The sequence below is a fragment of the Nilaparvata lugens genome, chromosome 3 (assembly GCF_014356525.2).
Source record: "Nilaparvata lugens isolate BPH chromosome 3, ASM1435652v1, whole genome shotgun sequence".
NCBI classification, from domain to species: domain Eukaryota; kingdom Metazoa; phylum Arthropoda; class Insecta; order Hemiptera; family Delphacidae; genus Nilaparvata; species Nilaparvata lugens.
The window spans coordinates 86,714,069-86,732,055 of record NC_052506.1 but is presented as its reverse complement, the minus strand read 5'-3'; the positions used below and the strand labels follow the sequence as shown (position 1 = coordinate 86,732,055).

Sequence of the window (17,987 nt, the reverse complement as noted above, 5' to 3'; positions counted from 1 at the left end):
TGATCATGTCTTGTCTTATCTTGTATTGACTGACTGGTGTTCGCCTAGTCTTAGACTAGGCACAATACTTCACATAGATGTTTATGACGGAACACACACTGATTAGTCATTGCAATTATTTATTTATTTATTTATTTATTTATTTATTTATTTATTTACAATAATGTGTGGAAGCAACATATCAACAAAGATCCATTTTGCTTCCATTATACAAAATTAACAAACCAAAGTGAAATCAGAATAATAATAATAATAATACAATGAGAAAAAGAAATAAGAAAAGAATAAAAATATATACATAAATATATCAATCGGAAAGAATAATATTATGATTACTTAATGATAAAGAATAAGTGTTTACTTATAATAAACACCCTGAGAGATACAAATGAAAAGCGGTGTATGCTAAGCTGAGAATATTTATAAAAAGTTACTTTAGCTATACTCTTAGATTAGATAAATTTAAATACAAATATGCTACAGACTCCTATCAAGTGGAACGTCTATCTATCAAGTAGAGCCTCTCTACATTTACGCTGGAACCTACTCTCTGAAAGATGAAAAATGTCCACCTCACCCGCAATCGCATTGAACAGCCTGGGGAGTCGATTCATTGGAGCAAAAAAACCATTCAATGTTCTACAATAACTCACTCCAAGGGTGAAGGCAGATCTCCGCGATATTGGAGAAATGTAGATATTGACTTGGGCCAGCAGCTCAGGTGCGTCAACAGCGTTATTCAGCAGCTTGTGCAAGAACACCAAATCGAGCACAGAGCGTCTAACACTGAGAGGATCAATATTGAAGATTTTGCAGAGCTCCATGCTAGGAAAACCAAGAGGGCAAGGAACATTGAATTTCTTAAAGTATAAGTGTCTCAAGAATCTCTTCTGTACCCTTTCCAAGTCCATAATGAGACCTGCAGAGTATGGATTCCAGATAGGCGCTCCATACTCCAGCACACTTCTGACAAGTGACTTATACAGGCACAACAAAGCCTCAACACCCCTGAAGTCCCTGCAGGTTCTCATTATAAAGCCCAAGCTCTGACTAGCCTTGTTAATCGTTTTTTCGACATGATAATTGAATTTCAGTGAAGAATCGAAATAAACTCCCAGGTCCCTCACTTGCTGGCGACGTGGCAGCTGACAGTTGCCAATATTGTAAGTGTATATCAAATGATTCCGCCTACGAGTAAATGTGACAACGCTACACTTTTCAGCATTAAGCAGCAAACCATTTTCAGTGCACCACATGTGCAACCTATCGACATCCTCCTGCAGGGAGTCACAGTCCTGAGTGGTTGTATTACCTTGAATACCTTGACATCATCTGCAAACATTAAACAGTGGGAGTTGATGATCACATCAGGCAAGTCATTCACAAACAATAAGAAAAACAAAGGCCCCAGGTTTGAGCCCTGGGGTACTCCTGAGCTATTTGTGAACTGAACTGAATGAGATCCATGCACTGACACATACTGCAATCTATCAACAAGGTAACTTCTAACAAATGACAGCATGTTCTTGCTAAAACCAAAATTAGCCAGCTTATCTAATAGAATTCTATGACTCACCCTGTCAAAAGCTTTGGACATATCGCTGTAAATTACATCCACTGAGCCACCATTATCCAAAGCAGTCGATACAATGCTAGTAAACCTCATAAGATTGGTTACTGTTGACTTTCTGGGCATGAAACCGTGCTGCTCACCACCAATCAGAGGATGTACATGATTGAAAATATTCTGGTACAGTACTTTCTCAAAAACTTTGGCTAGTGCATTCAATATTGATATGGATCTAATTAGTGATCATACATCTGTTTCCACTTTTAAAAATTGGAGTGACACGAGCCAATTTCCACCGAGATGGAAAAACACCAAGCCTCAATGACATGTCAAAGATGAACTTCAACTGTTCCAATAACAATGTAGCACAACCCTTAATTATAAAAGGTGGTAAACCATCAGGGCCCATTGAAGCTCTTGGCTTCAACTTAGTAATTGCTGCTGAAATTTCTTCAATTGAAACAGAGGACAAGTTGAAAAAGGAACCACCATCATTAGCAGTATCAGTATTGGAGCAAGGAGGATCATTTACATACACAGAAGAAAAATACTCTGCAAATGCATTGGGAATATCCTTATCAAAATATGCCTCACCATTTAGCTTCATTGCCTTCTCCGAGAAACCGTTACAACGTCTGCTGTTGACAAATCTCCAGAATGATTTAACATTTCCTCTCATTTGGAACTCCACCCCATCCAAGTGAGCGCGGTAGGCATTCTGAATTTTCACCTTGATATCAGCTCTTAATTTCTTGAACAATTCATCATGGTATTTGGAGAATTTCCTTTTCCGGGCACATTTATTCTTCTGCTTAATGCTGCCAATGATCTCAGTTGTAAACCAATAAGGATATTTACTCTTGACTTTTGATTTCTTCTGTTTAGGAATAGACCGATCAAGACAGTCGAACAAATTGCTGTAGAATACATCAACCGCACCATCAACGTCAGTACAAGAATAAAATAGATCCCAATTTATATCCCTAATACGACAATACAATCCATAATAATCTCCACGTTTGAAATCATAATACTCATCTGAATCGTCAGTATTTACAGCATGTGACGACATAGTGGGAAAACATATTTCAAGAGCTGGATGATGATTATCCCCATTGACAAAAGCAGCATCCGCATGTTGGACTGTAAGAGGAAAAGTACTTAAAGCCAGATCCAAGGTACGATCATTGGAATTGAGTATGGAGTTATAAGAGTTCAAGTCCATGAAGTTCATGAAACGAGCCAAATTCTGTGCTACCATTGAGCCCGCTACAAGATCGTAATCCGTACCACCAATTTCAGGTATATTAAAATCGCCCAAAATCATACAATCATCCATTACATTTGAGAAGGGTTCAATGAACTCAAAATACATTTTATAGACATTGATGGGTGAGGATGGTGGGAAATAAAGAGCATTCAGGTATAAAGATATTTTATTGTGAGTAATTTTCACCGACATACTCTCAACATTGACGTCACACATGTCTTGACAACATTCTGCTTGTAATGACCTATGGACCGCCACCAAGACTCCCCCTCCCCTTCCGCCCTGTCTATCTCTCCTGAAAACTGCATACCTATCATCGAACAGTTCCATGTCACCAATTCCATCGTGCAGCCATGTCTCAGTCAATACAATTACGTGGAAAGTACTATTCAGCAGATTGAGACTGAAATCAGATAATTTGGTTCGTAATCCACGTACATTCTGATAATATATATTAAGCTCATCCATCATAGCTACGAGAATAGAATTATATAGTGAAGTCCTCAACAAAGCAACAAAGCAATTGGCAGCAACATTAACACAAATTTCTATCCACTGTAATAAATAGGAGTCCTATGCGAGTATATATATCACTGCAATGCAACCCAATGTAATACAGTCCCACTATAAAGAGAAGAAGACTATATATTTATTAGCGTTAGACTGAAAAAAAATAACAGGAGAATAAATCAGATCGAAGAAATAAATTCTTGTTTCAAGAGCTAAAGTTGTAAGTATGGGAGAAAGAGATAGAGTATATAGATTAGTTGGAAAAAAACTAATATATAATCAAAACGAGAAAATAATGGAAATTGAAGTTGAATTCATGAAATGTGCTTAGCACTCACCAAATTTGAAACAAGCCATAATATTAAAATGCCTATCAACCATTAACTTTGTAAACATTGCACACCAGTTCAGAGGTAATACAGTGGAAATAAGAAATAAATAAGAAAATATTGATAAATATGGAACAAAAATAATAATAACCAAAAACTAACTCAGTTAACTTTCAATTCTAATTAAAGGCTCAATCACTCAAATCTCATTCATACAAGCTCATACCAAAACATAAACTAAAATAACGAGGGAGACAGGAATGAGAAAAAATTAATTGCAATAATTGAAAAGAAAAGGCCAGCTGTATTGCAGCGGAAAAGAGTGATAAAATGGCAATAATAATGAAGGGCAGGCAACGGATTCACAAACAGCCACTCAGAGATAAGATAGCCCTCCGAAATTCCAAGCTCAAGATAAGGAATCCTATTCCAACTACGATAAGATAACTAGTAGGAAGAAACTATCATCATCATCCCATTATTATACTGAAAAATTAGCTGGTAAGAAAAATGCGAAAAATTCACAAACAAACTGAAAAATTAAACTCTCATTCACACTACTCACACACGAACACAAAATATAAATATGATTGGAAGGAAAGTTACAATGTAGACCAAAACTAAAAAATTGAATAAAAAAAGTAAAGTTTAAATAAAAAGTCTCTAGCACAGTTTATTTACTAAGTTTTAGTCTCCAGCAGTGGAGAGAGCATTCAGGTCGCTGTCAGTACGAACAACTGATACTGGTCCACCCTCCACAACTCGAACCTTCACACGGCCACTACGATCAACCCACAGGTACTTGATAACGCCACTCTTCAGTAGAAGCTTAGCCTTGCCAAAGAGAACTCGTCTTTTTAGACATGTATTCATAAGGAACTATGTGAAGTATTGTGACTGAACTTGTCTGATCATGTCTTGTATTGACTAACCGATGTGTGCCTAGCCTTAGTGTGCTTATATTATAAACTATATTATAAATATTGCGACGATTCAAACATTTCTTTGTTATGACTTGTCATTATAAGACTCATCAAGTAGAAACCTTTTATTCTTGACCACATAGATCAATTATTATTATAACCAACTGTTGCTTTTTTATTTGAATACTTGACTATCTGATGTTTGATGAAGCATCTAGTTTAATTATTGATACAAATATTCTTCTACACTGGACATCGCGTTTTTTGTCAAGTCAATGAGCAGAAAGTGGTTTTCCATCAAAAATGTTCCAAATATTTACCACTTATGTTATAATGTATTAATTTCCATTCTGGCAAGTTTGAAACGTTTTTTGGGTCTTGTTGAATAGATTCTTGTACTGAATGAAAAATAAGCTGTTAAGCAAACAATCAAGCTCAATTTATATCTTTATGCTTTATCTTTTCATCTATTCGGGATGCTTCTTTACTTATAGAATTCAAACGACTTTATGAAAAGTCTAAATTAAGTCTCAATCTTTATCTTCAAATTTTAACTTAAGTTTAAGTTTTCATGTCAAAACCACTAATTTGTTAAAACAATTTTGGGCAATACTTTATTTATTTATACAATAAGTACATTATCAAAATGATAGGGAGAGGAAAAATAAGGTAACCTTGAGCTATTCCTCTCCCAAATTTAGATAACACATAGTCCAAAATAGGTTAAGTCTTGTAGTTCTTCAATTCACAAAATTTTCAGTCCTCAAATATTTTACTACACTGATTGTATGATTCGCGATCGAATTAGCTCCGCAATAAACTACTATTTTATTATAATAATAATTTGTGATACTATTTTTGGTTGTAACACCATTTCATGCTACTTTTCTACTTACTCAGCTCTTACTGTTTGTAGAATTTTGTTGAATTTCTTTTCAAGCCGCATTCTATCGTCCTCACTGAAACAGAAAGAAATACAGAGTACATTATAAATCATCTACTGCCTTGTAGTTGCCATACCCTTATCTTCAACCCTCGAATGACAAGTTGCAAGTCACAGTCAGCTAATCCTAACACGGTTTATGTTTTTTTGCATGAAAAAACGAAGAGACAACTTTCTGTCATCGCCCAATTCTTTCTCCCGTTTTAAGTTGCCAAAATTTGCTAAATTCTATTCCTACTGTCGTTTGATATGTGTTGTATTCTTGAAATGATAGAACCATTTCGTTCACGTTCTAATTATTTTCACACTATTTGAAAGTTACCTAATGAACTTCACTGTTGTGTCAGTAAAAAGGGTACCGGTACTCGATGAAAATTTAAATAAACATCATCCAATGATTACAAAACGCATCACTTGCATATTTTATAAGTCATTGTCAGAGTTTTTTCTCTTCCAATAGATGTTTAAAAGAACAATGTCTCTCATTGGTATGGATACAGATTATAAGGATGGATTTTATGAGATAGATATTTTATGAGACTTAATTAATTCGATTAAAAAATGAATTATGATAAATTTGTATACATTCAAATATAAAATCACTTCACTTGCATGGGCTACTTTATTGAAATTAATAAAAACAATATAAAACATTTAGTACCCTTTTCATTTAAATCATTTTACAGTTTTAAAATGTTTTAAATAGAAAGGGTACTACATGCTTTATATTGTTTTTATTAACATTCAAATATGTATTATAGTTTCAGGTGATGAATGTAAGTAGAGGTTTTGTGTATTATTTCCTCTGCCGTAAACTTCCATGGTTAAAAACTTGAAAATTCACATTTATAGCCTAGTTAGTTAAGTCTCAGACGGTAGAATGCAACTTGTAAAAGTTTCTCAACTTCGTCCAATCTATTTAGAAAGTAACCCTTGCTAGTCTTGCAACTTATTATTAGATTCTTCAATGTTGTTGTATAAATAATATTCAGTAGTTGAACAATCGATCAACAAAACTTCAGCGCCCATTCATTCAATTATTATTATTCAACCAGATAATATGTTCCAGTACCTACCATTAATAGTATGCAACAATACAAACATTTGTATGTTGTATGGTTTTGTATGTTGTATGTGAAGGTCTATGAAATATTTCATTAATATTAGTCAGAGAACGATTACCACCAACATGAAAATCATAATAGTCAACTTGGTTTCTATTTAGCCTATTACAAATTAATTCTAAAAATCAAAATCAAACTATCATCACTAATATTAACAAAATAAATTGACTTATAAAGGAAAGTATTTTCAGTAAAATATGAATGAAGAATTTGGAAACTCGTAACATAGACTAGTATATTGGTTACCACATTAAATTTCAGTTTCATGGTTGAATCAACTTCAAATATGGATAATTCTGGAATTATTTTAACTGGGGTTTTCCACTAAAAAAATTAAGCATCAAATCGATTTTTAATAAGGATTTTATTGAAGGAGAGTATAAAATAACTAGGGTTTTCCATTATAAAAATGAACCATCTAATCGATTTTTAATAAGGATTTTATTGAAGGAGAGTATAATATAACTAGGGAAAGTGAAAACCATAAGTTGAATACTTCAAACATGTTTTAAACGAATTTTAAATCTAAAAACGGCGGTAGAGAATACAGAATTCAATATACTGACCTAAATTTTTATAGGGTCTACTCTGATATTACATTTATAATGCATTCATAATTTAGGTCTCAATAGGCTTTTCTAACCCCATTACTAGATAAACCTACAGGCCTACCGTACTTGAGATGAATGAATTATTTTGTGAATTTCAGTATATTATGAAATCATGGATTCGTGTTGAAACTAATAAATCTTCAATTCTAGACCACTGATAATATCAGTAAGCCTCAAGAAATGGTTATGCTATTCAGTATTCAATGTAGTGGAATTGAGAAGATAATTGATTAAGCCCAATTAGCTCAATTTGTTTTTCATCAAAAACTACCTATTATAAATGCCGGCTAGGTTAGCCAAGACGAATAATGTGTTGCTCCCTTCAGTCCGCTAGCGCTACCTGGTCCCGAGTTCGAATCCTGCCGGTAGGCATGGACATTATTTGATCATCCCATCAAATCATCCATGCATTGTCCATTACTCACGCACAAGCAAAAAGCTAAAGTTGGAATCATCCGCAATAAAAAAATAATCTCATCAAATCATCCATTACTCATGCACAAGCAAAAAGCTAAAGTTGGAATCATCCGCATAAAAATACAGAGGGTTTGCTCAAGTTCTTCCCGTCAAATTCCTCTGCTCTTGTGAAGCCTACCTTACTGTACCTGCAAGTTTTTATATTCTAGATTCCAAACAAAATTATTAGAAGTTTAGTTCAACATTATTATAATGTGTGGACAAGTTCATGGACATAAGAAATTTAATAGTGGCGAAATTTCAGAGTCAAAAAAAGGAGTCAACAATACAGGACTGCTTTGCAGCTTTGCAACACTATAAAATAATATTAAGCTACTTTAACTGACAGAAAAAGTCAAGTTCATGAACATAAGCGCATTTAATTCTATAGTGGCAAAATTTCAGAGTCAAGAAAAAGGAGTCAACAATACAAGACTGCTTCGCAGCTTTGCAACAAAAATATAGAGCATTGTATTAGTGGCGATGTTGCAGGTGCTTTGCCATCAAACTCGTGAATGCAATAACGGTCTGTCACAAGCTTTGACGATATCAGACAGGCAGGAAATCAAGTCATTGCTGTTACCCTTCCCCAGGGTTGAACGTTAAGGTTCCAGGCAACGTTAAGGGCGAAAGTGGGCTGCCCAGGTTAGAAGCGTGTATACAATAACTGTGGCTGGGGGTTGGGGGGATGAAAGAAGCAAAATGCGAAAGCAGCAGAAACGATTTTGGTCGCGTGCGCTGAGCTCAGCTGAGCTCCAGAATTGATATTATTAAATGGCTCCTCGGTAGGAAAAGTGGAACAGTAGCGAATAGTTTGCTCGTCAAGGTCTAGGACCATCGCGAACAGCGTCGTAAATAAAGCGTTATCGTGTCGTTGCGGCCAACTTATATAGCACTGCTTTTTATTATGGTTGGCTCCGGTAAATTGAAGGATTAGGCTACGACCGTCGTAGCTCCAGATGCCCAATTTGCAATGCATACGGAGCACAAACATTGATGCCGTTCACTCGAGCAATCAGGAAGAAATTTCCTGCTAGGCCAACTTTTACGCAACCCATTACTACTGATGATCATTATAATTTTTCTTATTATCACAAGTAATAATATTGAGGAATATTGGGAATTGTAGATCTATGACTGTCTGATATGATAACAATCATTTCTCTTATTATTGCAATAAGTAATCATTGAGCAATATTGAGAATAGTAAATCAACTATATGCGTTACATCTGATAAAACATAAGATTGGTAAACTTTATTTTTAAAGCATACTAGTTTCCTTCAACATCAGTCTGATTTCTACCGGTACTGATTAGGCCATAATCATTTCTCATCTATGTCTGACAGATCTGATGTAACATTAGCTTGATTAATTTTATTTTTTAAGCATACTAGTTTCCTTTAACATCAGTCTAATAACTTCTAATTGTAATTTTTGATCTGTATCTATCAGAAGTGATATAATATTATATCAATAATTTATTTTCTAATTTTTATTTTCTACATTTCAACTTGAAAATGACCTAAGTTAGGGTCGAAACTAGTTGTTGAACGTTTTTAAAAAATAAAGGGTACAATATTTTTTTATTGTCTTTATTAATCTATCAGATGTGATATAACATTAGATTGATTAGGTGTGTCTTCTAGGCGGACTTCTTGTCTGACATTATACAAATCATAAATGGTATGGAAAGGAGAATACATTCAGCTAAATGTGAAATTCTCTTCATCTTCTACTCAAATAAATCAGTGAGCTAGTGTAGGCCTACACCAGAATAGGAAATAGTGATGCATTTGAAGAATAATTTGATTTGGAAGTTACAATTTCGATTTTAATCGACACTAACTTCTCACATCATATTCTTGTATGAAATTGTTTGTTATGATTGGAACATTCCAACAGAGGACAAACTGTAAATTGTAGAATATTTTCTAATGCATTATATAACTTATTTCAAGATTTAGGACACATCCATTCCAGAATATTAGAATATTCCATCCTAGCTTGCATGCAAAATTTCAAGTTATCAGTTAATAAACTGTTGAACTAGTTAATCAAGGACTCTTGCAAGTCGGACACAGTGACAAAGTGTAGGTCTATTCCTGATGAGGCCAACTGGGCTTTTCTGGATGCTGTGGTTGAGATAGCGGATTCCAGACTCAGTTCGAGATCCAGCTTCATCAGTGCCTGAAACTCCACAGGCGCGTTTCAATGTTTCAGGCCATTGAATTCCATTGAACTTGTTAATATTGGGGAGAGTTTTAAAACCACTACTCAAAACTGGAATAATCATCAAACTGCATGTTACCATAGCTAAAAAAATCATTATTAAAAGAAATTGTCCACCTTGGACTTCAAGAGATTGACTATGAGCTGAGCTGCCAAAATTATTGTTGTATATTATTTTCATTTTAATGTAGATAGGCCTATATGAGATGAAATTTATTACCATCAATATAAATGATATCAATTAAAATTCATCATTCATGAACAGTTATAAATAAATTATCATCTAGCTACTCTAATCTAATAAGTATAATTTTAATTCTTCAATGTTCTTTTCCATCACGAACTGCCTATTATTAAATCACTTTTTTGCTATTAAAAAGAACGACTTTAGCAGTCAGATTTTTTCAATAAATAAATTTATTGACTTACTATGACAACGAGATCTTCCGCCATTTTCCTGGTTGTACTCGTAGAAAGTGAATAAATTCATTTATTGAAAAATCTGACTGCTTGTCGTTTTTTTTAATAGCAAAAAAGTGATAAAATTTTGATTTAAAAGTACATTTGCATTGATAGGTATTGAATAATCTGGAAGTTGCATCCTAAATTGTCCAATCACTGTATCAATGACTGGATTCAAAGATTCAATCATTGGCCTATATTTTTCTTTCAAATTATTGTTTTGTATAAAGTAATCAAATTTATACCCACAAAATAAGACTTGAAGAGGATTAGTTGATATTAATTCTTTCATATTATTGATTACCTAACTTCATATTTCACAAAGCATGAAAAACAATAAGAAAAATGTTGGAAAATAAACGGTACGCTTTGATCGACATTCAAATATGTCTAAAAATGAATTGAAGCTGTTCACACAAACGGCGAAAGACGTTTAAGAAGTTGAAGAATCTATCGTCATAAATCATGAGTATCATCAATGAGATTAGATGATACTGGAAGTGAGATTATCAATTCAGCGAAGATTGTAAAGTTGTATGGTATCATAGTAAGTGGTTGTAGGCCTACATAAAGCTCTGTCACAAATATCAAACTATCTTTTGTAACAAAGTTGAACATCATACGGTAATTCTCAACATGCAAATAAACATGAACTCTTCCACAGCTAGATAAATGTCTAGGGAGAAAACTAGTTGCTGGCTTTGTATTGCATGCCTGGCCTTAAGTAGCATAAGTAATGTGTATTGCATGTTTCAGTACTCGGGAGTCATACACAGGTCGTAATCTACAAAGAGACAAGCGGGATGAAAACTTGCAGAAAAACATTCCTTGACATGAGAATGATCTTTGAAGTCTTTTCATTCCTTGGTCTAAATCTTTCTATATAAAAAACATACTATTCTTCATAAATAAATTAAAAGTACTGCATTACAATCTTGTTTAAAGAAGATTTTGTTTAAAGGCATGCTCGGTAAATATGCAAAGTTCTAAGATTACAGATTGACTGAATGAAAATACTATAGTGAGATATAATGTTATAATAATTGCAGTGCAGAAAGATGGATGAACAACGTTGCCGATCCTCCGACTTGTCAATGCCTTCTATGGACGGTAGCTGATACAGGTTTATTGATGTACGGTAATATTAATTGTGCATCCTCGTTTAAAATAATCAATTATATTTTATTAATCAAGAAATTATATTTTTCACATTATAATGGCAGTGTTTGATTAGCAATGGTATTGCTACCCTTGTCTATCATTCAACAAAGCGGATAGCGCTATCTCTTTCTCGCTTTGTTCTGTTGACAGATCGGCTTTTAACAACGTAGAATTTTTAATTAATTCATTCACAAAATATTCATCCTTATTATGAAAATTCATTATGAAATTATTGAAAAATATAATTTCTTGCTTGATAAATTGAAAAATATGAATTGAAATTATTGAAAAATATCATTTCTTGCTTAATAAAATATAATTGATTATTTTAAACGAGGATGAATTAATATTACATCAATAAACCTGTATCAGCTACCGTTGACTAGACAGTGAGGATCAGCAACATTGTTCTCCTATCTTTCTCCACTGTCATTATAACGTGGACCTCACTATAGCACAATATTACCTTCACAACTAATCAGAAAGTGAAGTTACAGATTGACTGTGAAGAATAAAGTTTCAGAAGTTTTAGTTTCTTAATAATTTTATCAATGAGAAATAAATTACAGGATAGATGTAAAAAGTATTCAGAAATAGATTAGAGCGCATAGGCCTATTTTCTTGAAGCTCGCAGGTATCTTGCGATGCAAAATATTTTTTATTGCTTCCATTAGACTGACAAAGCATTAACCCAGTTAACTACATTAATCAAATTGAATTTATGGGCTACTAATGCAAATGACAAGGTGAGTCACGCGTATGTCATGAATATCTTTATATTTTACTGTGATATCAAAGGAATGAAAAATATAATATTAGATAATCAAAAATGTATATATATTTTTTTGCACTTTGCATTTGTTTTCTTTCAAGTTATACTTAAAATCTTTGAAGTGTCATATTTATTTTGTCCAAGTTTATTTATCTTTTGTAACTGGGCACCCACCGAAAAACCTTCTGGTTTGGCAGGACCCTGAATTGTTTGAATTGCGAATAAAAATTTTGATTTGATTTGATTAGCTAAGCAAAAATGTTATGTGATCTTACAACAGTCGGCTAATATTTTAGACGATAGATATTCAATGAATCATCAATGAGAATATTTTGATACCTTGCAGCATTTATATAGGAATTTAAGGATAGTTCTTCAGATCTTAGAAAGAAGAATTAAAAAGATCTTCGAAGTTTCAATAAAACTTATTATATTTTTTTGAGAATACAAACTTTATAAAGGCACGGTAGCCTTGTTATTGAGGAGAAACTACAATTTATTGGAAAAGTAAGCTACCGTACTTTCAAACCTGCAGCCGTTGGAAAGGAAAATTCACTTCATATGCCTACGTTTATCACAGAGAATTTCAGAAGGATGTGTATAATATTGATCTATTAAATAAAATTATAGTACCCTTTGAAATTAATAAGATAATACAAATTATAACTATGGCGATGGTGTGATCACCGAAACTAATAGTTATAAATTGTACTCTTATTCTATTATTTTATTAATTTGAAAGGGTACTATAATTTTATTTTATAAATACAAGAGAATGGCCCTGAATTCATACCTTTTAAGATAATATTGATCTATTTATCCTCTTCAATGTTTGATTCCATTACGAACTGCTTGTTGAATAATCACTTTTGAACAATTAATTACGATATAGCAGTCAGGTATTCATACCAAAAATAAATATTTATAACTGACTGCTATGTCGTAATTAATTGTTCAAAAGTGACTATTTATCCTATTAAACAAATAGAGGTCTAAGGGAAAATATAATTATTTATTTGACGGATTTATAAAACAGACTAATAACGGTTGAAAGCTGTTATGAAAACTTTTAGTTGAAGCAATTAACTTAAAAAGAACTGCAATTTCCTATGTGATTTTGATAGACCTATCCGTTTACAAGCATTTTGATACCATAGCATAACAATTGAAACAAATATTTTCAATAGTCCAATATTGAAACATTTATACAAATTGATATTCGATTCATTTATCAAAGTAAAGTTAGCTTGAAATGCAATACTGTAGTGGAAAGAAGAATCAATAATCAATAGATAATATCAGGAAAGAAAATTTGAGGATGAATTGTAACAGAATATAACTGAAATAGGAAAGCGAATCAGTCACGCTTCAATTCGTGACTGGATGGCTTTAAATAATAGAAAAGTGTATTCAGCAGAAACTCCTCACATAAATAAATATAAAACTCTAAATACTTGGAGGACGAAACTGGAGCTCAGACTTCCAAAACGATTTGAGAGAAACGAAATGCAAAAATACGATACCACCTCAACTATTTCCAATAAATCGCGACTGCCGTTTCTATTCAGAGCTGACATATCAATAAATTATGGTGTTTTATTGTTTTCACCGAGAAGAGATGGGAAACATGGTAAATTGTTTGAAACGATTGAAAGTTTTCACGTCATTGGTTCATAAAAGTAGGTAGTTTCACTAGCTCAAGAAAAATGCTTGGATCGGTAGCATACTGCTGCTGAGTAGATAGCAAAGCATTTATTTATTTATTTATTTATTTACAATGAAAATGGCACTCATGTAATAACATTGGTAGATAAGATAATGAGGTAGTCCTTGTGCTATTTTTCTTCCAAATTTATAGGTGACAAAGCCCAAGATAAGGTTAGATGCCATGAAGTACACGTGAAATAAGAATAGAATTAACAAGTAATTCTAATTGAAAATTGCAAAGTGATATCTGATAAAGATTTATATTTTTACTTTCAGAATATTGAGCTATTCATTCATTATTGCAGTAGGCCTGTTGTGAGGTCCACGTTACAATGGCAGTGTTTGAGTAGCAATGGTATTGCTATCCTTGTTTATCATTCAAGAAAGCGGATAGCGCTATCTCTTTCTCGCTTTGCTCTGTTGCCAAATCGTCTTTAAACAATGTAGAACTAATAATTAATTATCAAAATATCTTATCTTAATTATGAAATTATTGAAAAATATAATTCTTGTTTGATAAAATATAATTGATTATTCTAAACGAGAATGAACAGTTAATATTACATTAATAAACCTGTATCAGCTACCGTCTATATTTATTCATTTATTCTTACAAAAATCTAGGAGTGCAACAGGCACTATAGGAGGCATTGACAAGACATAGGATCGGCAACGTTGTTCATCTATGTTTCTCCACTGCCATTATAACTTGAACCACACTTTATGAAAACGAATGAGTAAGGAAGAATTATGCAAGACTATACACATTTTTTGTAGCATACAGATTGTAAAAATATCAGAATATAGCAAATATTACAGTATAAGCTATTAACTAAAGGAGTAGGTCTATCTCATATTATTCAAATGATGAATAAAACGTTTGTGGCAAAATCTCAGTAACTTGGGCTGAACCACTACCTCCGTAAACAAAACCATAGTGCATTCTGGTGACGTCAGCACAGGTAGGGCTACTCACCACCTCCTACACCAATAAAAACACTAACTCACATTTGTTGATTTCAGCTGATCTATGTCAGCTGGTGTTTTTATTGGTGTAGGAGCCCTACCTGTGCTGACGTCACCAGAATGCACAATGGCTTTGTTAGACTTTGGCTACTTGAGGTAGTGGCTGAACACTAGAACAAATATTAGTAATAGGAGATGATAATATGTAAGAGTAAAAGAACACAAAAGCACAACAATATTCTTACATAAATAGACTTCTAATGTATCTCCTACCAATGCTCATCAGAATATAGATTTTTTATTGGTAAGACTTTCAGATCAATTCACCTCATCCGTGTCAATTACATCATATTATTAGATTTTAAATGCTCCAAAAAGTGAGATTCTGAATTATCACAGCATATTTATGCTAAAAATTATTCAGCGATACTTAAAAATGATGCAATTTAATAACAAATAAATCTTTTCTATCACATAGCAATTGAACAAGCACCCCAAATATATTATAAGAATTTCCTTATATCAAAGAGAATATCATAGTCATAGTTTGTATTTTTCTACGCATTTATTTTCGCAAATTCTTCAGTGGAATTAATCGATAAAACAAAGCAAGAAACTGTATATCCTTCTTTAGATTTTTATACATTAGCTAGGAATATTGGGATATAAGTTGAAAATCAGGTGAAATTATCATTGGGTAATGATAGTGTAACTTACTGATGTAATATATTATTGTATTTTGTATCATGTATTAAGTTGTATATATTTGAATCTAGTACGAATCTATACGAAGACCTCAGATATGACTGCAATAAAGTATCTATTCTATTAAAATTACTGTCGACTAAATAACACTCAAATGAGAAAACCGTGTGTATTTAGGTAGCCTACTGAATGAAGATGTAGAATGTGAAACCGTAGCTTGACGTGTAAGCTTATTGGATTCAGAAAGTTTGATATAGGCAAGATCATCAACCTTATTGGACTTGTACTGTAGGAAGCCTTTGAGAGTTCTATATTTGCTCATCCAAAATTACTCCACTTTCCACAAATAATATCTTTTCATCCCTTATTCACCATATCCAAAAGGCTATCCATATAAAATGCATCCGTTTGAAAGTTATTTCTAATTTATGAGGTAATTCAACCTACAATTTAATTTGGACTGTAGTAAAAATTTGAGAAGGGACAGTTTTGGGCATAAGCCTGTTGTGCCTTCTCACATAAGTGTAATAATTGTACATGACTGAATAAATAAATAATACCATTAAGTGTGCAGTTTACAAAGTACCTTAAACTGCTCACTATAGAAGGTACCAGATTGAATTCAGATAAATTTTAACAATCATGCTCCTGGTATTCCCGTTGGAAGGGTGACCGTCTGAGCCAACTCCTCTGAATATGGTTAATGAGTTGTAAAATCGCTTCCCGGTGGTGCGAAACCCACATAAAACTGTTGGTCCATTCATCTCTCATTATCACCTGCCTCATTAGCCACGCACAAGTCTAGAGCTAATGTGGACATCACACTCAGAAAAAAAATAGCATACAGTATTAACATTTATGTTCAGAATCATATAACTCTTGATGATTATTCTCTTTATTTAGATTATATCATAAGATTATTGATTGGAATCCTTATACATATAATACGAGCAAGTGTAACCCGTGCTCCGCGAGGGTCTTTGAAAAACACAGATAGATTGCCTCATAGTTCCATGCTAAAAAGTAAAAATATTAATCAACTTTACTTGGGCAATTGCCAATGGAAAAATTAATTTGGAAAACTTTAAAAATATAAAATTATCTTATACACTTTCCTTGAGCAATTTATTGTCAATTTCGAAATCCACAAGAATATCCCACCACCCGTCCCCCCTGATTATCTATGCAAATCAGAAAATAAAAAAGACCGACGCCACTGTATATTCTGTAACCAACTTTTCTTAAATTTTCAGGAATTTCACGTGTATTACCAGATGGCTTATTTTAATACAATTTATTTAGAATTATTTTGAACATAAATTTGTTTGCTGTAGAATACTTTATAATTATTTTGACATTTGCAAACAACCTCTTGAATATAAATATTTTGTGTAGTAAAAATTAGTGTAATATTAGATGAATTGAAAAACTTTTGAGTACTATTAATTACGTCATGACTTGAGTCGACCTAGAACAATACTGAAATGTTATATGCACTAGCCTAGGCATGAGAACATATTTTTTATTGCTAAAATGATAATTTTATGTGAAAGAACAGAAGGAGATGCGTTTAGTACAGAGAAGGATCTAAAGCAGAAATTAAATTATTGATAATCTCAAGGCCTGTGTAGGTAGAGTTCAAACGTTGAGCGATATTTTGATAATTCATGGAAAAGTGTGAAAACAGAAAATATAAAATTAATAAAATGGAAAATTCTACATCTGTTGAAAAAGGCGGTGATTAAGAAATGAAATAGATAAAAAATAATGAAATAGATAGAAATAATGAAGTAATTATTATCGTGATGAATAAATCTTGCTAACTAAATCTTACCTCTGTTTGAGTTTCTCTTGCAGCTCTTTCATCCGCTGATAATAGTTTTGTGCGTCCGAAAAACGTCTCGACATCATTTCCACTCTTATATTTTTTCATCTAAAATGTTTCAAAGTTCACGAGTACCGTACTACAACCATCATTCTTTATAATTTGAAATCAAATTACCTTAAAAATATACTGAAACTTACAAAAATCATCCATCTCTGAATGAATTCTCATTATATTCGCCAACTGATGAAGAATATTAGTTCATAAAATTGGTTTCCCTTAGCGAATAATTCCTACTCAGAAGTCTAGAGGTAATGAGGTGGATCATCAAACAAAAATGCAACACCATACAATATTCCAGGTCTTTTTTCTTTAGGACTACTTTTGAATATAAATAATAAAAATAGAAATTTGAGTACCCT

General features: G+C 32.8%; 1 protein-coding gene across 1 annotated transcript in view; it reads right to left on the bottom strand.

Annotated features, from left to right (window-relative positions):
• LOC120350297 overlaps positions 1–17,725 on the bottom strand; it is a 32,301-nt gene extending 14,576 nt beyond the window's left edge. The window contains exons 1-2 of the mRNA XM_039422932.1: positions 17,575–17,725; positions 5,499–5,561 (exon numbers count right to left, since the gene is read on the bottom strand). Of these exons, the coding sequence (XP_039278866.1) occupies positions 5,499–5,561; positions 17,575–17,651 (140 nt within the window). The 5' untranslated portion in view covers positions 17,652–17,725. The remainder of the gene's footprint in view (positions 1–5,498; positions 5,562–17,574) is intronic.
• Positions 17,726–17,987: the final 262 nt, after the last annotated feature.